This window comes from Protomyctophum parallelum (genome assembly GCF_964188405.1).
Source record: "Protomyctophum parallelum genome assembly, chromosome: 12".
Taxonomy (NCBI): domain Eukaryota; kingdom Metazoa; phylum Chordata; class Actinopteri; order Myctophiformes; family Myctophidae; genus Protomyctophum; species Protomyctophum parallelum.
Window position 1 is genome coordinate 50,682,197 of NC_139712.1, and position 25,807 is coordinate 50,708,003.

Consider the following 25,807-nt stretch of genomic DNA (forward strand, 5'->3'; position numbering starts at 1 on the left):
CCTGTCTACTTCCTGATTGGTTAGTCATTTCGAAAGGTTTTTTTTTTTCGACCAATGACAAAGCTTCTAGGAACATCTTTGAATGCAGATTGTGGCCCCTAGATGTTGTCACAGAGTCGAACATTGTTTTGGGAGAGTTTTACTCATTGCTGGCTGAAAGAAAAAAGTCATTAAAATGTTGACATATTATTCCTTATAGCTACTTTAAGGTGTGTGGAAAACGAGGACGGAACAGAGGAAAGGACGAAACAGTCATATGTGGCTGATATTGAACACCAACCGCATGTCCAAAAATAAATCCTTTTTGAAAAGCGTGGCCTAACCGAACTCCAGGGATCTGCTTTAATGAGGTCCTACAAGGTGGAGTCTCTTTGCTCCCCGGAACGAGGCCTGATCCCTCTGACGGCCAGTGATTGTTTGTGGTCCTTTAAAAAGACATGCGTTCAGTTCAGGGTTCAGGGTTCAGCCCTGTGGTCGTGAAACAGTCAATAATATGATTGGACTGATGGTTGATTGCACCTGGACTGGCTTGTGGTAGTATAGCCAGTGAAGTCATTTTTCCATGCCGAGTGGAGCCCTAACGAACATCTTGCAAAAGCCACTTATTTTTTTCTATTCTCCCCAATGACAGAAGTTATTTGAGACCACAACATTGAAATATCATTGAGCTTGATAATGGAACGATCAGACCCCTGACCTTTTTAATGTGGAGAAGTGGTTAGTCCTTTGGAGCTGGTAATGGGAGGCTTGTGGCTTTGAATCAAGCATAGACCCCCGCTGGGGCCAAGTGTTCTATGTTACCTCTCCCTCTCCTCGGCTCCAGCCAGCCACCACTATATCCGTGCAGTACGTACAGTATATCCCCACTGCTGGGCACGTTGTAAGTTATGCTAAAGGCTCGCCGTGTCTGCTCAGCGAATACATCATGTAGTTCCATAGAGTTCCATCTCTGGTGAGTGAGGCTGCACCAGTCAAGCGGTCACTTAATCCAGTGAAGCGATGGCCCCCTGCCACTTCACGCTCGGCAGAAGGGAAGGAAGTACGAGAGAATTCATTTTGTTGACATGCCGTGAAATAAGGCGAGGCATTAAATGTGTCTGCGGGAGACGCGATGCAGAGGAGCAGGGTTACCGAGGGATAAGTCAGACACAGCAGAGTTGGGGTTTGAGATGGCTAGACCAACCCTTTTGGGCTGACGACACATCCTGTCCTGTCCTGTCCTCTCCTGTCCTGTCCTAGTGTCCCGTCCTCTCCTGTCCTGTCCTGTCCTAGTGTCCTGTCCTGCCCTGTCCTGTCCTGTCCTGTCCTAGTGTCCTGTCCTGCCCTGTCCTGTCCTGTCCTAGTGTCCTGTCCTTTCCAGTCCTGTCCTGTCCTAGTGTCCTGTCCTTTCCAGTCCTGTCCTGTCCTAGTGTCCTGTCCTGCCCGGTCCAGTCCTGGCTGTGAACACGGGGCCCTAAACACTTCTCCTGCTCTCGTCCCCGGGCCCAGGCCCAGCTCCCTCCTCCGCCCACCCCTCTGTCTAGAGTTTCTCCCCTCAGACCAGTCCGTGTTTGCATAAGTGAAGGAATCATCATCAGCGCAATTGCTCTAACTGACCACTGCAGCAGGCCATCAATCTCTATTATTTTCAGCGCTCTGCTTCTCGTAGTTGTCATTAGCGTGGTCGTCACTCTGCTAATACCTCTTCCTATGGTTTTCTGTTGCAGCTTAATTGATCGCAGCTCTAATATTGCCGCCCTGGCCTTCCTCCCGCCTCTCTTTCACTTGCTATACATTTCGCTGTGCCGGGGCGGGCGGGGTTGGGGGGGGGGGGGGGGAGGGGGACCTGCGGATGAAGAGTGAAGACGTAAATCAAGGCGTGAGTGGATTAGGCTACACGGTCTGCAGCTGCTTCTCCCGCCGCCTCCCCTTCTGTCCGTGGACATTATTTTCCTTGGGACAGGTTTGAAGGTTTGAAGCATGTTCGCCGAGCCATGTTTGAAATATTGACCACGCTAAAAAAAGCTCCCAAATGTTGTCACAAATCCCAAACTCCCCCAACAACCCCCGATGCCGGCAAAGCCGCACAAACACATCTTGATCTCAATAAATCCCTGATAGATATATGAGGGAGGGTTAATAACTCATCCGGCACCTGGGAGCGAGGGAAACGGAGCAGAGCACCACGTTCATTTCCTCTCTTCATTTCAGGAGGAACAAGTTCATTTTCACCAGACACACACTTTGTCTTTCAAGGTTCAAGGATAGAGCAAAAAAGAAAAAAAAAAAAAAAACGATCTTGGACCAAGTCATTGTTGTACGAGGGGGGGGGGGGGGGGGGGGGAAGAATAAACTCCCCAAAATATGGACTATAACCAATAAATCCGTCTTCCATTCCAGCCGGTCGGCGTGTTGTCTTCTCTCCTCCTGGCATGGCGGATCCAGAAACCATGCCAGTGAGGTCACAGTGTAATGCCAGTGAGGTCACAGTGTAATGCTTGGGTCATATTTTGCATCCGTGTGCAGTTTTTCTGCATTTAGCAGGATTAGCCCCTTGTAATTAAGTGCCAAGGTCATTGACCCCCTGCGACCGACAATGTGATTGAGTATCATGTTTAAGGCATTTGACTGTTTGAACTTTTTCTTTTCTTCAGTTTTCACATAAAAAGTAAGAAAAGAAAAGAAATAAATGTTGTTTAACCACGGTGTGGGTGTGAGAGGGGAAGTGCACAGTAAAAACCCAGAGCATTATTTAACTCGGCGAGAGTCGAAATGGACCCGTACGGGTCCGGGAGTTGGAGTCGTTGCTTCCCCTTTACCGTAAAGGCCCTGGACTGGTTCTGGCCCGGCCTCCCATGTCTTGTATGGACGTTCCGCCGCCCTGCGCAACATCACACCGGACCTTCGGACTCTCTTGATTGGGGCTGACCCAGAAGCGTAGCCACAACAGAACCTAGTGGTCCGACCAGAACACGCTGCCAGGTCCACTGTACACTGTACGACTCCACACGAGAGGGTCTGAGGCGGCTGCGCCAAGTCAAACTGAACCCAAGCCAGGCGCGGCCCGCAGGAAACAAGTGGGTCCACCCTGTAGCGGTGGAGGTTTGGCGCTCTGCGTTTCCTCTTTTCTTAGTCTCTCTCTCTCTCTCTCTCTCTCTCTCTCTCTCTCTCTCTGGCTACAGTGTGTGATATTACAGCTCTATACATGGATGACTGGATCTCTCTCTCTCTCTTGCTGTCTTTGTCTGTCTCTCCACTCTTGTGTACACATGTTGGCTCCTACACAACCATTGTGGGTTTTGCTTAGCTCCTCTGTCTGTCTATCTCTCTCTCTCTCTCTCTCTCTCTCTCTCTCTCTCTCTCTCTCTCTCTCTCTCTCTCTCAGTCACTCCCTCTCTCAACTCTCTCCTTGTCCTTGCCTGTCCACTCGTACATTCTTTCATCTAATGTCAGCTTAGCGGGATCCTTGTTTAGTTCTTGGCTTTGGGAAAAGCTCTGTTGTTGTTTGAAACTGGCCCTCGCGTCGGGTTCCTCTGAGCCAGGTCGTTGGGTTCGGGCATTACGCACTGACCCTTCCGGCCGGTGTGTGGCAGCCTGTCCTCTGCTGCTTGTGCCTCACTGCTGCTGGCGTGTTTCCCCTACGTAGCTTTAAGGTTTAAGTGCCGTCAGGATTAAAGAATTGAGAATGCACCAAGACGGTAGATGAGACATGCAATCTCACACCTGGGAGTGAAGAGAATACATTGGGGATCCTTCTCTTTGAGTGAAGAGAATACATTGGGGATCCTTCTCTTTTCTTTCTCTCCTTCATTTCCTTAACTATCAATACCTTGCGAATATTTATGGCTTTTCCACATCTCTCTTCTGTACTCCCCTTCCTCGCCTCACCTCACGTCTCGTTAAATCTCTTTTTTTTTCTTGTAGAAGTATAGTGTTTCTGCGGGAGTTCTGAAGTTGTAAATGATTGAAGGGACCAGAGGCCCCCTCCGGCAGGCCTGTAGGTGGTCGTGGTTCTGGCGACAAGGCCCGCAGAAAACAGCCATGACTTGATCAGCTACCACAGACTTAGCCCGGCGGTGGCCAGGAAGCTTTGCCTGCCAGGCCCCCTTGGTTAAAACCCTGTGTGAGTGCCTTCCAAATGAGTGAAGTGCACATGTTTTAAACCTTCTCTTGTTCATGTGGATTTTTCTCTCATCTTTCCTGCTCTCCCTATATGCCCCTATATGCACTCTCTACAGCACAACGCTCCCACTGAGGCGTTACGGCTAGGCAGAATCTGAGGAACCTGGCGGAAGATATCATCCTCACAGATATCATCCTCACAGATATCATCCTCACAGATATCATCCTCACACAGTTCATCCTGTGTGAGTCTGTTCCAAGAAACCCCCCCACCCCCTAAAAAATGTAATCCCATCTAAATGGGAAGCAGAGGGCTGCGAGTGGCAGATGACTGTCTGTCTGTCGGTTCTCATGTCCGTCCAACAGATACAAGAAGCAGCTCCGGACATGGTTTCAGTCAGACAGTCTTTAAGCATGGCCCCACCGCCAACCTGCCCTTACGCTGCCAGTAGACTCCTGCTCTATAAGCTAGCCAGCCCATCAGGCCAGCCAAGTCAGTCAGTCAGTCATTCAGCCCGCCAAGCATGTCAACAATTGTTTTCAATCAATCACTTTCAAACTATGCTTTCCCCCACTTTGCTCCATCTAAAGCTTCTGTGGCCCTCTTCCTCCGTCTCCGCGTCGGCCGCTGAGAGACTCTCAGAGAGGTATCCAAGTGACTCACGTGTTTTGACGTTTTGGACGGCTCCGCTGGGGAAACGTGTTTAGAGTTTCTTTGGGTTGATCAAGCGAAATGTTCAAAGAGGGTTTTCAAGTGTGGTTGAGTCCGCGTGACCCTAATTCTGATGCGTTGGGAAGAAGACGGGCGGGGGGGGGTGGCCCTGGAGGCACGTAACCCGACTAGACTGCGCTCTGTGTGGGCTTGACCCTTCCTCAACCCCCCCTCGGTGGAGTGGCTCATGGCCAGAGGACCCAGAGTGAAGCAACAAACGTCAAGAGTCTGCTTCTACTCTCTGTCAGTCATGCTCCGGGCCTCTGTTTCGTTTGGAAGGTGCTGCCGTCACTTGCTCGCTTTGTGCTCCCACCCGTGCGGCCCGGCCCGTTTCCCCCCCTCCTCCTTCCTTTTGCCTAATCTTGAAACCATCAGCTCTCCTAGTCTGCTTCTCTTTAAATTGAATTTGAAATGTTCATTCTTTTTTAAGCCGGGTTAGTAAATCCCTCGGGGGCCTTGTGGATTTCACCACGTGCAGTTCTGAGGGGAGTCAGGCGGGGCCACAGGGCCACTGATGTGCACACCATGTTTTTCGCTCCCCGTCGTCGTCCCAGACCGGTTCTTATCAACGCTGCAGCGCTGACCGCTCTCTGGGCTTTGGATAGCCCCAGATAACTACTTATGACAATGTCCTTGTTGGCTCAGGAGCTATATTTGGTCACTACACTGAAATTCATTTCAGAGCTGTGTCATTAAGTTCAGTTTGGTTTAAAACTTGGGAGGGGGCTGACGTCCCGTCCCGTCCCCCCCCGTCCCCCGTCCCCCCGTCCCCCGCATTTCCCCAAACCTCTGTTTAGCAAACACGCATGTGGTTTGGAGGCCTCCTGAAAGCATGCATGCCATCTGTGTAGCTAAAACCAAAGTACCAAGAACATACAGTAAGCTGAGAAGCTGCCCCTTTGTGGTTGATCAGAAGCTAGGAGGATTGTTGGCGTATACCGTATAGCCTGTGATTGAATTATCTTTCTTGATTTGGTATCTGTGCAGCTAAAACCAAAGTACAAGAATGTACAGTATAAAGGCTGAGACACGCCGTCCCTTTGGGATTGATCTGAATCTAGGATGGTTGGCGTAGCCTGAGATTTAGTTTTTTTTGCTTGATCTGGTGTAGCGTCGTTCCTGGAACAACAGGAAACTATCGGGGACAATGGCAGGAAGTGAAGGCTGTGAGAGGAATGGCTTATTGCCTCCTGGTTTCCTGTGTGTGTGTGTGTGTGTGTGTGTGTGTGTGTGTGTGTGTGTGTGTGTGTGTGTGTGTGTGTGTGTGTGTGTGTGTGTGTGTGTGTGATGCCGTCCGTTATGTCTGCCCGTTTGTGCATTCCTGCATAGTACTACGGCTCCATACGTACAGTATATTACACCATTATTCAGCATGCATTTTTTGCAACTGCACGTCTGTATGGACGTGCATTGCGTTAGTGGGTGCAGGTCGTATCGCCCGCCGTCGTGCTGACGGTCCCCTCTCCTTCCTGTCCCCTCTCTCTCCAGGCCTGTATGAGCTGCTGGCGGCCCTGCCCTCCCAGCTCCAGCCTCACGTCAGCAGCCCAGAGGACAACACCTTCCTCCATGACATGTTCGCACAGAGGAGCCTCCACTCGCTGCTCAAGGTAAGAAGTCCTCTCGGTGACAGCTCGCCCCTTTGAAGTGTGTGTGTGTGCGTGTGTGTGTGTGTGTGTGTGTGCGGTTTATCGAGGCATTTTGTTGTGGGGGGGAACCCTTCCTACAGTTAAATGTGAAGTCAACTATATTACGGGTCAATGCTCACTCTCTGAGGTTATTACTTAAATATAAGGTAAGTGATATTTCTTTGAACAAAAACAAAACATTTGTATTATTATTATTATTATTTATTTTTTTAAGTCAAAACTATATTATACTGTAATGCTAATCATTGCTATAGAGTGTTTAAGTAAAAGGGGTCTCTCCAGCTCTATGCAGATTGGCTATTTTTTTAAAGGATTTGCCTACTCAATCTTGTTTCTCCTCTCTCCATTCCTTCAGTTCCACTTTTCCCCCCCACCTCACGCACGCACGCACGCACACACACACACACACACACACACACACACACACACACACACACACACACACCTTCCCCACTCTAACCCTGGTCTCATCCATGCATTACATTTCCTAACTTTATTGTCATTCCAAAATCGCCCTCCCAGTTCCCACCCATATCGCCTGTCTCGTCGACGTCCCTACATACATGTGTTCCGCCACCATGGCCTCATTCCTGTCTGTTAAACCAGATATACTGTAGCTACAGTATACGTATAAGAAGATGAGCAGCAACACTTGATCTCTTTACGCTGCGACAGTTTAGATGGTGATAATGGGGGAACCACATGGTGTCTGGCTGTACTCTGCCCCGTACCTAACCTCGTCCTCACGGGGGTTCCTGGGTCCCAGACTCCCTCCTCGCTTTGCAAAAGAGAAACCAGTGTCTGTCTGTCTGTAATGCCATGAGATTCCTTAACAATATCCGCTTGCTCATCATGTGTACGATGGGAAATGTATTGTGCATGTAACATACAGTACAGTATGGTGGCTGGCTGCTTTAAAGGAGAATTCCATGCTAGAAGGCTTTCTTACCTTTCTTTCCAGTTGTTATGTCCCCACCAAAGAGGTCCAGGTGTTTTTTTTGTGCAAAAGCTCCTTATTGGCTATTTCCCCTACCATAAGCCCTCAATGAATTGCATTGAATGGGGCTGTGGGGTGTTGTGTTAATTCACTTATTTCCATCGAAATAAGTAGTAAAGTGTGCCGCTTGGGATACTATTTACATTATGAAGAGATGTATACAAAAAAAATGTTGAGCGATAGAAATAAGCGAATTAGCACAACACCCCATAGCCCCATTCAATTCCCATTCCATTCAATGCAATTCATTTAGGGCTTATGACTGTTAGGGGAAATAGCCAATAAGGAGCTTTTGCACAAAATAACACCTGGACCTCTTTGGTGGGGACGTAACAACTACAAATAAAGGCAATAGAAAGAAGGCGAGTGGCGCGATACGAGCTTGTAGGTCTGCTATTTTTGAAAAATCGAAGAGCGACTGACATTTTTAGAATCTGATCTCAGGTCAGAATGGGTTCATCAGACCAGTGTGTGTCCAGCGGAAACCTCGTATGAATCTGATCTCAGGTCAGAATGGGTTAAAGACCCACTTGCCGCAAACAATATTTCACTTTCAAACATGTTTGGTGGCATTTTATAGTCTACTCAGGCTTTTGTGAACACCCCCAGACAGTGTTTAAGTCACTTGATGCAGTATTTAGATAATCTTTTCTGCTGAAGCTGAGCTTAGCTGGTCGTCATTGTGGAGAGATGTGGTTTTGGAGGCGTCGTTTCCATGACTAAAACTAAACTAAACTAAACGTGACGGTAACCATGTCTGCTTTCATAGAGTTAAACAGTTTCTGAAAAATCACACTTGTGTGAAGTGAGCGGTGCATCATCATCATTAAATCATGATGATGATGTATGATGTATGTCCTTCCAGCCAATCGCAGTGGACGATTACGTGCTCAAACGGACAGACAGACATACACACAAAGCTGTGCATTGTAGTGGCTGCACCGTTCAAAAACGCTAATAAACAGCGTACACTTTGATAAAGTGAAAAAGGGCTTCGATAAGACCTCCATATTATGGTAATGGTCAATGCCTGTGTGCAAATTCAGAGCCTTTGGTGCAGCCAGTGAGGAGCAACGACATAATTCCTTTGTACGTGCATTCAGACATTCCCTTATTTATAGGTAGATAAATATCAGTCATACAGACATTACAGACAGTCATACATAAATATCAGTCATACAGACATTCCCTTATTTATAGGTAGATAAATATCAGTCACCAGAACCAAGGACGTGATTTTTCAATGAACCTAAAATGGTTAAAATTGAAGTTGAAGTTAATTAACAATGGGTTTGTATAGGAAGGGGGAGTGGCCTGATAAAATGAATCGAATCAAGTAAACTTAAAACCGTCTGGGTTTTTACAAAAGCCTGAGTAGACAAATAATTGACAGTGAAATATCCCTTTAATGACTTTATGAAGCTTAATCCTTGTAGTTTTCTGCACTGTCCATATCCCCAAAGCATTAAAAGTGTATTTCACATTAAAATACTTCTGGGGTCATTTTAATGTATATGTATGGCTCATGGCCAGAGGACCCAGAGTGAAGCAACAAACGTCAAGAGTCTGACCCCCCCCCCCCCCCCCCTCCGTGACCACCTTTGCTGCGTGTCTCTACCCTTCTCTCTCTCCCTCGTTCCTGTCCCTGTTCACTGTAACTATCAATAAAAAGCCAAAACTATTCTTAAAACAATGCAATGATTCACCAATCCTCACTAAATGCATGCATTGGTCAGTAAGGTGTCCGGTACCCGTCAATGAGGAAGAGGAACACAGGAAGAGGAGCTTGCTGTGATATCTGTCACGGTGCATTTGGTGTTTTCGCTTGAACGTAGTCTCTGAATACTTGTTGTTTTACGACATCCTGGAGGTTCGTACATATTCAGTACATATTCTATTCATAGATACTGGAATACTACTTGAGGGCAAAGATAGTAGGGAAAAGATAAAGATACTGCAAAACCACTTTGGGCTTTTAAGGGGAAAATGTACAATTACACAAAATGTGTTTCAAATGTGGAATATATTTTTCCTTAAGTCAACTGACTGACTCATTGGTTATATAAAGCAGCGCTTTATTGTATCTGGTCTGCGTCTATAGTTTTGCGAGAACGCAAACGACTGTTTTTATACGCGCTGGCAGGATGTACATACCTCCCCCCCCCCCCCCCCCCCCCCCCCTCGTTGGTGGTCTTTCCCCAGCCAGGCTCTATCATTATCATTATGCCACTGAGACAATTCAGAGAGAAAAATGGATGCAATTTTCATCCCCCCCTCACTCCCCTCCGAAGAAGTGTTTTTCTGTGTTGGCGTGTTAGCTCTGGGTCCAGGGTCTGTGTTGGCGTGTTTGCTCTGGGTCCAGGGTCTGTGTTGGTGTGTTTGCTCTGGGTCCAGGGTCTGTGTTGGCGTGTTTGCTCTGGGTCCAGGGTCTGTGTTGGCGTGTTTGCTCTGGGTCCAGGGTCTGTGTTGGCGTGTTTGCTCTGGGTCCAGGGTCTGTGTTGGCGTGTTTGCGGTCCAGGGTCTGTGTTGGCGTGTTTGCTCTGGGTCCAGGGTCTGTGTTGGCGTGTTTGCTCTGGGTCCAGGGTCTGTGTTGGTGTGTTTGCTCTGGGTCCAGGGTCTGTGTTGGCGTGTCTGCTCTGGGTCCAGGGTCTCTGGGTCCAGGGTCTCTGGGTCCAGGGTCTCTGGGTCCAGGGTCTGTGTTGGTGTGTCTGCTCTGGGTCCAGGGTCTGTGTTGGCGTGTTAGCTCTGGGTCCAGGGTCTGTGTTGGCGTGTTAGCTCTGGGTCCAGGGTCTGTGTTGGTGTGTTTGCTCTGGGTCCAGGGTCTGTGTTGGCGTGTTAGCTCTGGGTCCAGGGTCTGTGTTGGCGTGTTTGCTCTGGGTCCAGGGTCTGTGTTGGCGTGTCTGCTGTGGGTCCAGGGTCTGTGTTGGCGTGTTTGCTCTGGGTCCAGGGTCTGTGTTGGCGTGTTAGCTCTGGGTCCAGGGTCTGTGTTGGCGTGTTTGCTCTGGGTCCAGGGTCTGTGTTGGCGTGTTTGCTCCTGGTCCAGGGTCTGTGTTGGTGTGTTAGCTCTGGGTCCAGGGTCTGTGTTGGCGTGTTAGCTCTGGGTCCAGGGTCTGTGTTGGCGTGTTTGCTCTGGGTCCAGGGTCTGTGTTGGTGTGTTAGCTCTGGGTCCAGGGTCTGTGTTGGCGTGTTTGCTCTGGGTCCAGGGTCTGTGTTGGTGTGTTTGCTCTGGGTCCAGGGTCTGTGTTGGTGTGTTTGCTCTGGGTCCAGGGTCTGTGTTGGTGTGTTTGCTCTGGGTCCAGGGTCTGTGTTGGCGTGTTAGCTCTGGGTCCAGGGTCTGTGTTGGCGTGTTTGCTCTGGGTCCAGGGTCTGTGTTGGCGTGTTTGCTCTGGGTCCAGGGTCTGTGTTGGCGTGTTTGCTCTGGGTCCAGGGTCTGTGTTGGTGTGTTTGCTCTGGGTCCAGGGTCTGTGTTGGCGTGTTTGCTCTGGGTCCAGGGTCTGTGTTGGCGTGTTAGCTCTGGGTCCAGGGTCTGTGTTGGCGTGTTTGCTCTGGGTCCAGGGTCTGTGTTGGCGTGTCTGCTCCTGGTCCAGGGTCTGTGTTGGTGTGTTAGCTCTGGGTCCAGGGTCTGTGTTGGCGTGTTAGCTCTGGGTCCAGGGTCTGTGTTGGCGTGTTTGCTCTGGGTCCAGGGTCTGTGTTGGTGTGTTTGCTCTGGGTCCAGGGTCTGTGTTGGTGTGTTAGCTCTGGGTCCAGGGTCTGTGTTGGTGTGTTTGCTCTGGGTCCAGGGTCTGTGTTGGTGTGTTTGCTCTGGGTCCAGGGTCTGTGTTGGCGTGTTAGCTCTGGGTCCAGGGTCTGTGTTGGTGTGTTTGCTCTGGGTCCAGGGTCTGTGTTGGCGTGTTTGCTCTGGGTCCAGGGTCTGTGTTGGTGTGTTTGCTCTGGGTCCAGGGTCTGTGTTGGCGTGTTAGCTCTGGGTCCAGGGTCTGTGTTGGCGTGTTTGCTCTGGGTCCAGGGTCTGTGTTGGCGTGTTTGCTGTGGGTCCAGGGTCTGTGTTGGTGTGTTTGCTCTGGGTCCAGGGTCTGTGTTGGCGTGTTAGCTCTGGGTCCAGGGTCTGTGTTGGCGTGTTTGCTCTGGGTCCAGGGTCTGTGTTGGTGTGTTTGCTCTGGGTCCAGGGTCTGTGTTGGTGTGTCTGCTCTGGGTCCAGGGTCTGTGTTGGCGTGTTTGCTCTGGGTCCAGGGTCTGTGTTGGTGTGTTTGCTCTGGGTCCAGGGTCTGTGTTGGTGTGTTTGCTCTGGGTCCAGGGTCTGTGTTGGCGTGTTTGCTCTGGGTCCAGGGTCTGTGTTAGCGTGTTTGCTCTGGGTCCAGGGTCTGTGTTGGTGTGTTAGCTCTGGGTCCAGGGTCTGTGTTGGTGTGTTTGCTCTGGGTCCAGGGTCTGTGTTGGTGTGTTTGCTCTGGGTCCAGGGTCTGTGTTGGCGTGTTTGCTCTGGGTCCAGGGTCTGTGTTGGCGTGTTTGCTGTGGGTCCAGGGTCTGTGTTGGCGTGTTTGCTCTGGGTCCAGGGTCTGTGTTGGTGTGTTTGCTCTGGGTCCAGGGTCTGTGTTGGTGTGTTTGCTCTGGGTCCAGGGTCTGTGTTGGCGTGTTTGCTGTGGGTCCAGGGTCTGTGTTGGCGTGTTTGCTCTGGGTCCAGGGTCGTAACGCATAGAAGCAGCTGCCTTACCGTGCGGCGTGCCTGGCTCAGACGGCTGGAGTGAAAGAGGTGGAGATTTGGGGTAAGCCAGGCGGGTTTAATTTGGATGCCTGCCGTGTTATGGATTGCCCATGAAGAATAAGGGCCCTTTTACACTGATAATGACAGGGTAGGGTCCATCCATGCTCAGGCTCTCATTCGTGTCGACTAGGCCCAAAGAAAACAGATAGGGCGATGCTAATGAAGCCAGCCTTATATTTCTGGGGGTATTTAGCCAGGCATGTGGGGGGAATAATCTATAGACGGCCTCACCTGTCGTTCTAACCACCACTTAATCCAACGAGGGGAACTCGAGGGCCCAGACAATGTGGCCGTTGTTGAGTACTTAGCATGCCGAGTGGTATAAGTACTGTACATATATTAGGGAACGCGATGATGGATGGATGAGCTCGTTGCTGAGAATTGTTAATGATAGTGTAGTTTCAATACTATGTATCCATTGGTTCTGTGGAACATGCCTGTCTATAACATGTTGTAACAATAGGAGGAGAGACATGATTTTAAATAGGCTAATTGTGTCGTTGCTATGATGCCTCTTCTTCACCTGTCAACAATCTTCACCTCACGGTTGAATGACGGATGTTATTTTAGTGTTAATTTTACTCTTGTCTTGAGATTGTAGAAACGGACCCATAAGGGTACTTTCTGTCGAAATGGTGCTCAGGGATTTAGTGCATGTCAAGTAGTTTGCGATAGGATTAGCTAATGGCTTCTGTGGAAACAAAGGCCCCGACCCAAGTACGAGTTTGATTGGGCAGAAAATGCTTCAAGACGTATATTGGAGTACTCTGGCGATACCAGCTGTATGGATGGAAACGGGGCCAGAGAGGGGCTTGGAAGTGATTTTCCCCCCATCTCCATCGCTCTTTCTACTTAACGGGGAAAGCCCAACCGATTAATGAGCTCCGTGATGGTTGAGGGCTGACATTTTGGACACGCCTGGCATGTCCATTCTTTATTTGTGTTTGTGTACATGTGTTTATCCACATGTACACAGAGACATAGTTGGACATGTTATGAAGTGAACTGCCATCACTGCTCTTGTGATGTAAACTCCACCTTGACGATGTGCCAGTCAGATACTGGATGGGGAATTTATGAATATCATCCACACTAGAGCCTCGAGAATAACGCAGTTCACTGATGCTACTGTAGCATAATATACAGTATAATTATGCCCCCAATAAAGTTGAACTGTGGTAAACCCATCTGTCCCTGTTAAACCATCAGAGTCACCATCAAAGAGCAACATTCCTTTTTTCCACATACTGTGTTGTTTGTTCTATTTCCCTTTCTCCTTCTTCCTGTGGTCAAGGGAAACGGAGCCCCTTTTAGAGTCTCTTATCGTTAGCACGGAGGCGTAAGTGGAGCAGGTTCCCATGCCAACTCCAGACAGGCAGAACTGTGTGTGTTTCCTCCGCTTGTCCACCTGGTACTGAGACGCGAGCCAGCCTGTCGGCCTGTCCACCCAACCAGCCTGGAGGGAGGGAGAGACGGGTCAGGACATCGGAGACGCACGGTAGTACAGAACAACTGTCTCACTACTGTCTGCCGAAGGACCTGGCAGTCAGAGGGTTCGGGTTGAACATGGCTAACGTCAGTGGCACGCCATTAATAAAAGCTTAATCGTCCCTTTTTTCTCCTCGCCCCCGCCACCAAAACCTCCGCCGATTCTACCTTCCATTCCGCTGGGTCTTTGGAAGTGGATACTTTGAAAGAGGCTAAACAGCACAGTCAAAACCCACAACGTGTCACACTAATCTGACAGGCTCAACAGCCTGGGTCACTCATATGGAAATGCTCAGGCCTCACCTGGGTAATTATGGAGCATCAATGGCTGGACAGTTTGGAGAGAGAGAGAGAGAGAGAGAGAAGAGGACCGGCAGAGGAGGTGTCGGAGACAGAGTGCAAGAGGGGAAAAAAACAGAGAATTTGGCCTAGTTAAGACTTAAACCAGACACCTCTCCTCTGTTGTCTGTCGTCGTCAGGAAGTCGGGGTCAGCAAATCACGTCCCTTCTAATCTGATTATGTCACAGGAAGACGAGACAAATATTTTCTTGTATCGTATTTCAACGTTGGGCCCACATGGTCATTCCTGTCTGCAGACTCTTCATCGGTGCATGTGGCGTCGGGCCACGAAGAGGAAGGGCTATGCGAATTGGTGCTGTGTGTGTGTGTGTGTGTGTGTGTGTGTGTGTGTGTGTGTGTGTGTGTGTGTGTGTGTGTGTGTGTGTGTGTGTGTGTGTGTGTGTGTGTGTGTGTGTGTGTGTGTGTGTGTGTGTGTGTGTGTGTGTGTGTGTGTGTGTGTGTGTGTGTGGCCATCACGGCTGAAATGACGCAGACAGTGCACCCCCCCCCCCTTCAATTAAAGTCAGTCACTTAAGTGTGTTTTCTGTAAATTCCACCGAGCTCACTGTTCCCCTGCCAAGATCTCGCTTCACCAAAGGCCACAGGAAATATAATACAACGTTCAATTTCCACCTGACACAGGTACAGTACCGGGCCCCTTCTCATGCAGACCCACACGCTGTCAGCAGGCCTTCAAGAGAGAGCCCAGCATTTTTTCATTTGTGGTCAAGTCAGTTTTCCTTCCCTTTAATTCACTTCTAGTTAGATGCTAATAGGCTTGGCGGCGCCTTGTTTCCCAGTTCTATTTATGTGGGCTCGGAGGTTTTGTTCGTCAACGCTGCCTAACTGTAATGACATGTAAAGGTGCCTATAACGCTTGTACCCAAAAGGAATCTTTCCACTGGCTTTTATTCTTTGGCATGACATTGTTTGTGATGAATGGAGTCATTCTGAGACAAACTGGACACTGTTCCACCCGAGTACTGGATTCGGTATTTCATGAATACCTGGACCGGGTTCTGGGCACAGCCCTCCAAATGTCGAGACTCCAGACTGTTATGTTTGACTGCACCGATGGTCGGCAACTACATACTTTAGGACTTTAAAGACTCATACTTTGGGTATTTATCCTACTCTCTGCCTACACCTCCGAAACATCTCCGTATACTGTACATCGCCTCTGAAGTACAGAGGGAGTTTCTCCACAAGGAAATTGTTCCAAATCTCTTGCCCCATGCTGCAAGTCCTCTCCCGAGGCCTTTAAGCCTACATGCCCCGCACGCTGCAATAAAGACCAGCTAATGGTCTCTGTGAAAGGCCCTGTAAATCTATACCACCTGAGAGATCGGACTCGTGCTGTCTGTGGTTTGCACGTGCTGCACCCCGGCCATCTCTGAGGTCCATATTTATTATTTTGAAGGAACAGGAGCCCTTGTGGGGAGCAGAGCAAACACCTTGCGGGCCGCCTTGGAGAAGCTAACGGCCGTCCTTGGGGAGGGGTGACCTCCACACAGCGGTCCACCCTCCCCGACTCGCTCAGTTGCTCGACTGTATATGCACTCATTTACAGTACGCTGTACAGTCGACGGAAAAGTATGGAGCTTTAGAGCTACAGCTATAGTAAATTAAATGCTATTATGGTCTGGATGGTGCAGCCCGTGGCTGTTGTGATTCAACTTGCTATTTTGCTCCCTAGAAAATGTACTTTCTGACACGAGCCGGGCTAGTTATTTATGGTCTGAAAAGCTCCATCGCATCCAAAATAAATCCCCCTCCGTGCAACATTATACTCGGCGCTTAGGCTACCTTCCAAATATTTTCATAAGTGTTTAATGGCTGAGGCACGGCATGAAGTTGAGAAGAGATCATGCTCAACGTCCACAAACAAGCACCTCTGCACAGAGCCAGAAGGAGCCAGACGGCAACAGAGGCCAGCGGGAGTTGCGGTATAGGGGCAGGCGAAGAGAGACACTGGCTTCTGGAGCAGATGAGCAGCGTGTGGCCTGTAGATAACTGCGCTGCAGCGCAAAGTAAACTCACTGACTTGAACCGTGTCTGTGTATAGGGCATGGGAGCAGGTTGGAGAGGGGAAAATAAGGAGCGGCCCTGCCGATCCGCCAATCCCCTTTCTATCAGTCAAACGTCTGCATTGCTAATCAAGGGGGAGTCTCCAGGGTGAACCCAGAACCATTATTCCAGGTCACTTTGGTCAAACCCCTGATTTCCATTTTTGTGTTCCTCCGGAGAAAGAAGGAAAAAGCACCCAAAGTGAAACCAGAAGGTCCACTGTACAAAGCCAATCTTAATAGGACATGGAGCAGAGTAGTGTATATGGAAACTCCAGGTTCATGGTGCCATATATTGTATTTACAGCTCCCCAGTGGGGCGGAGAGCTGCCTGAAGACATCACGGGTCAACGTACTGCTCACCTGGAGTTAAAACGATAAGTCTGGCCCCAATTTATACATCGAGACGACTACCTTGAAATAGTCGAATCAATCTGAGCAACGTAGCAAAGCCATGTGCATTTGTCCTGGCAGTGTGCCCTTCTCTCTGTCCTTAATGTTGTTTTCTCAAAGTCGGTAGCATCTATAAATCACCTGAATGGACGGTTTGTTTAATGTGTGCCACCTGCCTAGTGTATTGCTAGTGATGTTTTTATGCGGTGTGCCTAATGAAAGGGGATATTAGGAATTGAAACGCAAACAGAGCGGCTCCGATGAAGGTGTTCACTGTTCGTGTGTGTGTGTGTGTGTGTGTGTGTGTGTGTGTGTGTGTGTGTGTGTGTGTGTGTGTGTGTGTGTGTGTGTGTGTGTGTGTGTGTGTGTGTGCGTGCGTGAATCTCCTGCTCCAGTGTGTTTAGTCCCCACTCCCCAGACTCCTAATATTCAGCAGCGCACAGCCTTTGTCGCCCATACGGAATGAACAGGGTCTACATGAGAGTGCAGCAGGGGCTCTGCCTCTCCCTTCCCTAGAGCTCAGAGAGGAAATCTATCCTCTAACTTAATGATATGGTTGATACAGATGCCTGGCCTGTTGCCTTATTCTCTCTCTCTCTCTCTCTCTCTCTCTCTCGCGCTGCATCTGCTGCCGACTTTCAATAAGCTGTCACATTCTCCAGGCCTTTTCCACGACAAACGAGAGACGAGCATGTTACGCACGAATTCCGAGCTCCGGCGCCAGGCCTCCGCGCATAGGGCCGTGGTCAAGGCAAGGTGCTCGCTCGGCGTGTGCTCGTGCATTCTGTAATATGTGACCGGGAGGGAGATGTGTTTCGCCGGGAGATTGTTAACATCCTGCCTGCCTCGCATCCACTGTTTATACAATGGATATTAGTGTGGTTGATGTGGCGTGACGACAACACAGACACGCAATAGTTTGGTTGGCTACAATGTTGTGCCCTTTGTGTTACTGAGGAAGAGGGTTTTAAATCGTTACAAAGACTCAGGCTACAGTAAGTACAGTATCCTGCTCAGTGTAAGTGGAGGTGGAGGTCACTGGTGGAGTCATCTTCATCTCCAGACGTGACTTGAACCGAACAGAGCTTTCCAGCACGAGCCTTTGTGCTTTGAGCTGGGGCTCCACTCTGTAAATTAACCCCATGTTGTCTGAAAGCTCTCTAAACGTCTGACAGCCATCTCAGTATCAACCCTGTACGTCTGTTTGCAGCCCCTCTCCCTAAGCCCCCCCTTCTGCCCCAACTTGGTCTGGTCCACATGGCGCCTCAGCAGCCTTGACAAGGTGTTCTGGATCAGACCAGGAGATCGGACATGGGTGGATTATTTGGGGGGCGGGGTGCGACTCATACGGGATTGGCTCCTGCGGGCGGGCGGGTGTGCATACGGGAACGGGGGTCACCGTTGGGCGCAAGGGGTTCTTGGTGGAGGACGTTAAGCAGAGGCCTTGAGCTGCGTCGAAGGCCTCGGCATGCAGAAACACTATCCAGCCCTGTGAGATCTCCTCCCTTCATCACAGCGTCTCGCTCTGTCTTTCACGCATTCGCTCACTCTGTCTCACGCTTTCCCTCCCCCCTGTTCCAGGCTCTCTTTGTGTCTGGGTTTTTCTTTATTGTACAACTTCTTACTGTATATTTCTATACCTTGATTAAGACCTCCACTGCCCCTCCTTAGCTGTGGTCAGTGAAGTCAGTCACCAATGGTTTCTTAAGAGGTCAGTTAGGTGCTGACCCTTGACTCTGCAACCATAACAGTGAACCAGGGGGTGGGTTGAAGCTGTGTGGAGATGAGTACTTTGCCCCTCCCAAACCCCCACCCCTTTGGTAAATCCCCCATTTCAAGTTCAACACCAAATTCAATTCATGATTCTTACCCACATGGGTGTCCCAGTGTGTGTATGTATGTATATGAGTATGCTGTGTGTATTTTAAGCCCACCGAGTATTTCTGGAAGCAAACATGATCTGGCTTGAGCTCTGTGGGGACGGGGCTCATAACTGCACCATTGTAGTGTGTTTTCTGAAGCACTCGCTTAAGCTATTATACAATCATCCATTAATTCAGTAATTCAGTAATTCATTCGTTCATTCGTTGGCCCTCTCTGTGGAGCCGTGCTCCGAGACCTCAGCCTCATGTCCAAGAGAACAAATGCAGTGTTTTCTCACCTGACGAGGCTGCGGAATCCACGTCTTTGAGTTGCCTGGTTCGAGCTCAGCCCTCCGCTGGCCGCAGCACACTGTCTCTCACTGTGTCCTGCTGACGTATTTTCCACCAGGCCACCTCAGACGCTTGCCAGGGAGCATTGCCTTCCTCACCGGGGGTTGGGGAGGGACAGAGGCCATGCTATGTCCCAAAAAAAAAAAAAAAAAAAAAAGACGCTGTAATGACTTTAAAATGCATTCCAGTGCTCACGGACAGACGCTTGGACAGTGTTCCCGAGCTGTAAATATAAGCATTTCGATCTCGCATTCATTCGTCGGGAGTAGAGCGAGGGGGGGGGGGGGGGGGGGAATAAAAGAAAAAGAAAAATCCTCAGTTACGAAGTAAGCCGAGGCGGTGGAGCAAGTAGCAAAGCAGATGTCGCAGGGATTGTGGTGTGTCAGGGAGCCAGAGTCACTGGCATCCTCTCTCTTCTCCATTTCATCGCAGCTTTTTTAACGGAGATACTCGGGACAGATGAAGTAATTGGAGCCGTCTCCCTTTCCTCGTACAGTTTGCTGGGGGAAAAAAAAGAGATATGAGATGAAGAGGTGAAGAAGGTGGAGGTTTTAGAAGCCTGCGGTCTTTTGGAGAGCATAAATATGATGCATCTAACGTGAAATGAAACGGATGAGTATGAGAGGGGCCCTTGAGTGGTCCTCCAAAACCAAATTGACACCCTAAACGGAGAACACACTCCCAGCAGCTTAGAAGAACTCTAGACTAGTCATATTGCTGCTCTCTGGTACAGTATAGGTTCCCATTCCAGTCCGGGTCATTCAAGGCCCGCCTGCGGTCTCGGGGGGGCCACAGCCGTCTCCCTGACTGCGCAACACTGCTCTTCAGCACCAGGGGACCCGAGGGTTCAGGACTTTTAAGCAGCTGAGTTTAGCAGCCGTTTTTGCTTGCTGTGAGAGCCTTTAACAGATTACCTCCGCGACACGCCTAATGCGCCGTGTTTTATTGCCGAGTAATGCAGGCTTTACACAGGGATTTGAACCTTCACGCTGACCCTGAAACATGGGCCGCTCTTTTGGCTAACACGACCCCTAACAGGCCGTGATTTATCACTGGAGGCTGTGTGGATAAGCAGGGCGGACATGGTTCTACCAGTTAAAAGCCCGTTGTGGAACAGGAGTTATGTGGGACAGGACGTGTGTGCTGTTACGTTTTTTTTCTTCCTTTTTTTTTTTTTTTTTTTACCCGAAAACCAATACTTTCTACTTTCTGTTCATGGTGAGGTTGGCATTTGGACATTTTAGCCTTCCTATAAGTGTTTCTCTTTTTGTCTGGAATTTACATCATCTTTTGGTGACTCACGTTCGTTATTATGAAAGACAGATGATGACCTATAAAGAGAATTCAATTAAACTCATCCGGACACGTTACATGCTTTTTCCTTAAGTCAAAAACATCCCAATTATTTCCATCCGGTAACAGAGAAATAGTGAAAGAATTATACGATCCATCAGGGATGTCATTAGTGGGGGAGTCTGGGGACGAATTCCATCCGGCCATTCCACATTTTCACGGCCCCGTCTTTAATACCCAGCCCCCCATTATCCTGCATCCTCGCGGCCCTGCTTTGCTACTGTGACGTCTGAAAGGCCGAGACAGAGAAATGACAGCTTGCGACTGAGCAACACATGTTTTAATTGCAGGCCCAGCAAACTGTAGCTGTTAAACGTTGACGGCAAACAAACGTATTGTTTTAGTGAGTAATGCTCTGCAGCGGTTCACTCCACTTGCGTGGGTGTGTGTGTGTGTGTGTGTGTGTGTCTCAGTGTCTGTCTGCGTGCGCCTTGCCCACACATGTGTTGACTTGGCCCCGCAGCCACCCAGCTGCTCCACGGGCTGGTCTCTCTCGGCCGCTCCAAGCCAGAGACTAGAGGGCCCTCCGGTCTAGCCTTGTGTGCTGAAATGCTGGCTGGGACATCCGGCAAGAGGAACCGGGGCTCGGAGCCCAGCCGTCAGTCAGGCCTCTCCTCTGGCCCCGGCTCAGCCGCACCATTCTGGGCTTTAGAGGAGAGACGGGGAGACACGGTGTTACTTTGGGGAGGATGGACGTCGCCTGTCTGGGCGCTGATGGGACCCGACAGCGGCCTGTAAGCTGTCGACACATTCCTACACAACAACTCTTTAATCACAACCGGGACGGCTTGTGCATGTGTTATTTGTGAGTCTCTCCCCGCGCGTACGTGTGGTTTAGATTTGCGTCCGTGTCTCTGTGTGTGTAACATGTGAGCGTGTGTGTGTTGCGTTCATGTATTCGTGTATCCACTCACTCGGCACCTCACATCAGCTTTGGTTGACAATTTAAATGTTTGCGTCTGTGTCTGTGTGTGTGTGTATGTAAGAGGGAGGCCTACTTTCCATTTTAGCATCTCTTCAGCCTCTCTCTCTCTTGATGCTGATAAGGAAGCACTGAGCCAAGACGTTGAAATGATTTGGAGTCTTCACCTGGTCACCACCGGAGCATATCCAATGCATAGTGGAAAACTGGAGTATCCTGTTTGCATCTTGGCCACGCCAGCAGAGCCACAGCCATTAAAAGCTCTCAGTCTGTTGTACTCAGTCTGTTGTACTCAGTCTGTTGTACTCAGTCTGTTGTACTCAGTCTGTTGTACTCAGTCTGTTGTACTCAGTCTGTTGTACTCAGTCTGTTGACTCAGTCTGTTGTACTCAGTCTGTTGTACTCAGTCTGTTGTACTCAGTCTGTTGTACTCAGTCTGTTGGACTCAAGCAGCCCTTTGCGAGTCATGTGTGACAGAAGTGTGTGCGACTGTGCGTAGTCGTCAGTCTGATCTTTAGTTAAATGAAGATGTATTCATTGACCTTAAGAGAGAGAGAGAGTGTGTGTGTGTGTGTGTGTGTGTGTGTGTGTGTGTGTGTGTGTGTGTGTGTGTGTGTGTGTGTGTGTGTGTGTGTGTGTGTGTGTGTGTGTGTGTGTGTGTGTGTGTGTGTGTGTGTGTGTGTGTGTGTGTGTGTGTGTGTGCACGTGTGCGTGCACGTGTCCAAATCTGTCCGTGACTCACCCTTTCTGTCTCTCTCGCTCTCTCAAATTTAGACTTGCATTTTAAGTTACTCCACTTGTAATTGGTCTTAGCATAAACCACCATAATCCACGAGATCGCATCATTGGCTGCTTCCCCATCTCCTTTTTGAGCTTATCGTCATGAACTGTTTTGAAATAAGCCTTTGCATTATTCATTTGTGATTATTATACATTAGCCGTTTTTTATACACTGCTGTACTTTTAAAACGGTCAATGAAATATTCAATAAATTAATCAAACTCGCTCTCTGTCTCTCTCTCAGATCCATGAAAGGCTACAACAGTATGGACAAAGCAGCCCTGCCCCCACCCAGGACAACGCTGGGACTCTGGCCCTCGATGTGAGTCTGTCTGTCTGTCTGTCTGTCTGTCTGTCTGTCTGTCTGTCTGTCTGTCTGTCTGTCTGTCTGTCTGTCTGTCTGTCTGTCTCCTCCCCCCCCCCCCCCTAAACATGGAAGCAAACACAATCTATCAACGTATTTTCCATCTTCTGTCTTTCTCTCTTACACACGTCACAAGACACACACACACACACACACACACACACACACACACCTACAGCATGCGACCTGAACAGCGGTTGTCCTGTTGTTCTTTCTCTCCCGCTGCACTGACCTCTGACCTCCTCCCTGCGGGGTCTTCAATCTAGATGGCTCCACATGACTCATGTGTTCCAATAACACCGCTGACCCCTCACCCCCTGTCTAGACCCCACAGTACACACACACACACACACACACACACACACACACACACACACGTGTTACTATACTTGTGAGCACGTCAACATTTTGGGACGGCAGTTTTATGAATGGCATTTTTAATGATTCATTTTTAACCATAAGCCACGTTGGTGAGGTGGAGCTGCTGAATGGATAAAGCCTAACTAACCCCAACCTGAATCTCTTCCTAACTGTATACGTAAACGTGTCTCTAAACCATAATACAGGCGTTTATCTTGTGAAAATGACCTCACAATGTCAGTTTCTAAATTCTAAATTGTACTATACTTGTATGCACACACACGCACGCACGCACGCACGCACACAGTGTGTTTGTCTTTGTGTGTTAGTACAGAATCGAAATTCCAGCTCCCTGGGGTCAGGGCGTACAGTTTCTGGGGGCAGGAGAGAGAGGGAGAGAGAGAGAGAGAGAGAGAGAGAGAGAGAACACAGGGCATGGATTCAAAGCGGAGGCGAAGATGGATGGTCGTGTCAGACAGCTGACGGCTACAGACAAACTGCAGATGATGGAAGGGAAATTAAATGCACGCCATCGGTGGAAGACAGAGAGAGAGAGAGAGAGAGAGCATATCGCGTGGCTTGTGACACAGTCAGCCCTGTTTTCATTGCTTAAACTTCACCTGAAATGCCGCCATCGCCAGCAGGCTGACAACAGAGAAACAACACGAACACTTACAGTAATGACCATCCCATGGGACACTTACAGTAATGACCATCCCGTGGGACGTACAGTAGCGGTGAAAAGCTTCCGGGCGTTCTTTTTTAGTTTTGAACAAAATGCAGCCACCCGATGCCACGTCCACTTGTATCCCAGCGTTTGCTTCGGCGACGTTATCACAAGATTGTGGGAGTTTATACGTTTTTTACTTCTTCTCACTCCTTTTCGGATATGCTTAGATTTATATATTTATTTTATTTTTCCTTTTATTTCTTCGTGCTATTTTTTAACTATTTATTTTTAATTGTTTTTCCTTGTGATGTGAAATGCAAGGAAAATGCAAGGAAATGCAAGCTCGTATCGCGCCACCGAGTGGCGCGATGCGAGCTTGTAGGTCTGCTATTTTTGAAAAATCGAAGAGCGACTGACATTTTTAGAATCTGATCTCAGGTCAGAATGGGTTAATCAGACCAGTGTGTGTCCAGTGGAAACCTCGTGTGAATCTGATCTCAGGTCAGAATGGGTTAAGGGTCAATCGTTGCACTCTGAGTCTAAATAATGCTCCGTACCTTACTGTGTACATACACAACTCAATATTTTACCAATCTTTAATTTAAATACATACCAAACATGCAACTTTATTTTCAAAGTATTGTTCCAGCCAGTTTCATTTCCTTTGCCATGTAAAGACTTTTTCCAGTTCAACAGTGATGTGCACCACTTCAATACGAGACAGGCAAATCATTTACATCTCCCAAAGTTCCGTACTGGTCTGTGTCAGTTCTCCATCAGATACAGGGGGGCCCAGCTATGGAACACCTATACAGCAATCTCATCAAATTCTACTTCATTAAAAAATTTCAAACATAAGTTTAGGACCCACTTAATTGACCAGATCACCTAATTATATTTCTTTGTATCATCTATTATTTTCTCTAATCATGTAAATAACCAATGTTGTGTTTTTGTTTTGTTGTTTTGTTTGTTTTATATACTGCATTCATGTTTTCTGGATATTCTATATCTCATGTACAATGTTTCATTTTAATTTATATAGGTAGAGGCCTCGTATAAGCCCCTTGGGCTTTTTTGCCTCAGCCTAGCACCTTACCCTTCTCATATTTATGTTCACTATGTTGTTTTTATACTGTGCTGAATAAATAAATACAAATACAATACACACACACGCGCGCAAAACCCCACACACACACGCACACACTACATTCACAAATATGATATTCACTCATACTGTACTACATAGAATCTAATCATGGACACAGTGTGTATGTGCTTTCTCAGTATCTTACTGTACACACACACACACACACCTGTGTAAACCCAAGGGCCGGCCTGGCACGGTTAAGTGGAGGAGAGCCCTCTTGCTTTAAATGGCGTGTGGTTTTGTTTGAAATCCTCAGTGATGTTTATTGTAATCAAAGTGCCTCTGAGTATCGCTCCCCTCCTCGGGATCCCACAGTCATACATCATCCTAATTAGTACTGAGTCAAGGGAAAGACGGGAGGGAGAGAGAGGGAGGGGGTTCTTATAGTGGAGGAAAATGAGGGGGAGTCAGACAGAGAGAGAGAGAGAGAGAGAGAGAGTCCAGAGTGTCCAGAGAGAGAGTGAGAGAGAGAGTCACGAAAGAGAAATCAGTGGTGTGTTCTTTCATTCATGACCTGACTGGTGGACTCTCCGTGCCAACACGATCCGCTGTGAGGCACACATGGCAGAACCCACCGTGTCGGTCCAAACCTCGCTGGACTGTCTCTCACCCTTTGCTAAAAATGGCCCACCCTGTGTCTCCACAGGGCAAGTGCCTTACTGTATTTGCTCTATAGCTCTCCCTGAGTCCACCTCAGGTTATTATAATGATCCAAAGGAACAGATCAAGAACTGCAAAGTGTTTGTCTGGAAAGACAGAAGAAGAACGGTAGTGAGCTTCTTGGAGAGAGGCCATTCAGATTGTTTGTTCAGGAGAACCCTGACTATCAGCCTCCTTTTACGCTAACCTCCCAGACCCCCCCCCCCCCCTCCTCCTCCTCCCCATTTTCCTTTTTGTCAAATTACAGACTTTCAAATTTATGCTTCCTGGTAAACGCTCTGCGAAGCGTCTCGCCGGGATTATCGGGTATCGGGATAAAACCCAGAGACCGGCGAATCAAAGCGACCCAAAGTGCCTGCGATCGCCGGTCCCCTGGCTGCCCCCCCGAACCCCCCCAGCCCCCGTTGACGTGGCAGTGTGTTTTTAAAAGGCGGATCGTCTTACGCCCACGTCGCCGCTCCACATGAAAGCCAAGCTAAAGAGGCGGCAGGGCCAGGGGTACTGCGGCGAGATCTACAGTTAGATGAAATTCATTTGTGGCTCGGGTTTCGGGGTAATGGAGGCCTAATTTATTGCCTAACATAAAATGACACTTCAGCCTCTGTCTGCCCTCGGTCTGCACTGTCTAGCGCGTACACAGACTACACACTACACACTACACACTACACACTACACACTACACACTACACACTACACAGCAGGTGATAAAGCTGTGGTGGTGGTTACCACGGCCAGGGCCCACGGTCGAAACTCCGTCAACACTTTGGGATTTGGGAATATTACTGTATTACATTTGCACAGTCCGTACGGAGGCTCGTTGGTGGCCTGTATAGGAT

The 25,807-nt window shown here is 48.9% G+C and overlaps 1 protein-coding gene across 1 annotated transcript in view; it reads left to right on the plus strand.

The window, feature by feature from the left end:
- Window positions 1-25,807, plus strand: part of mpp7a (MAGUK p55 scaffold protein 7a) — a 146,309-nt gene that overhangs the window by 66,857 nt on the left and 53,645 nt on the right. The window contains exons 4-5 of the mRNA XM_083777822.1: window positions 6,302-6,420; window positions 22,012-22,089. Of these exons, the coding sequence (XP_083633948.1) occupies window positions 6,302-6,420; window positions 22,012-22,089 (197 nt within the window). The remainder of the gene's footprint in view (window positions 1-6,301; window positions 6,421-22,011; window positions 22,090-25,807) is intronic.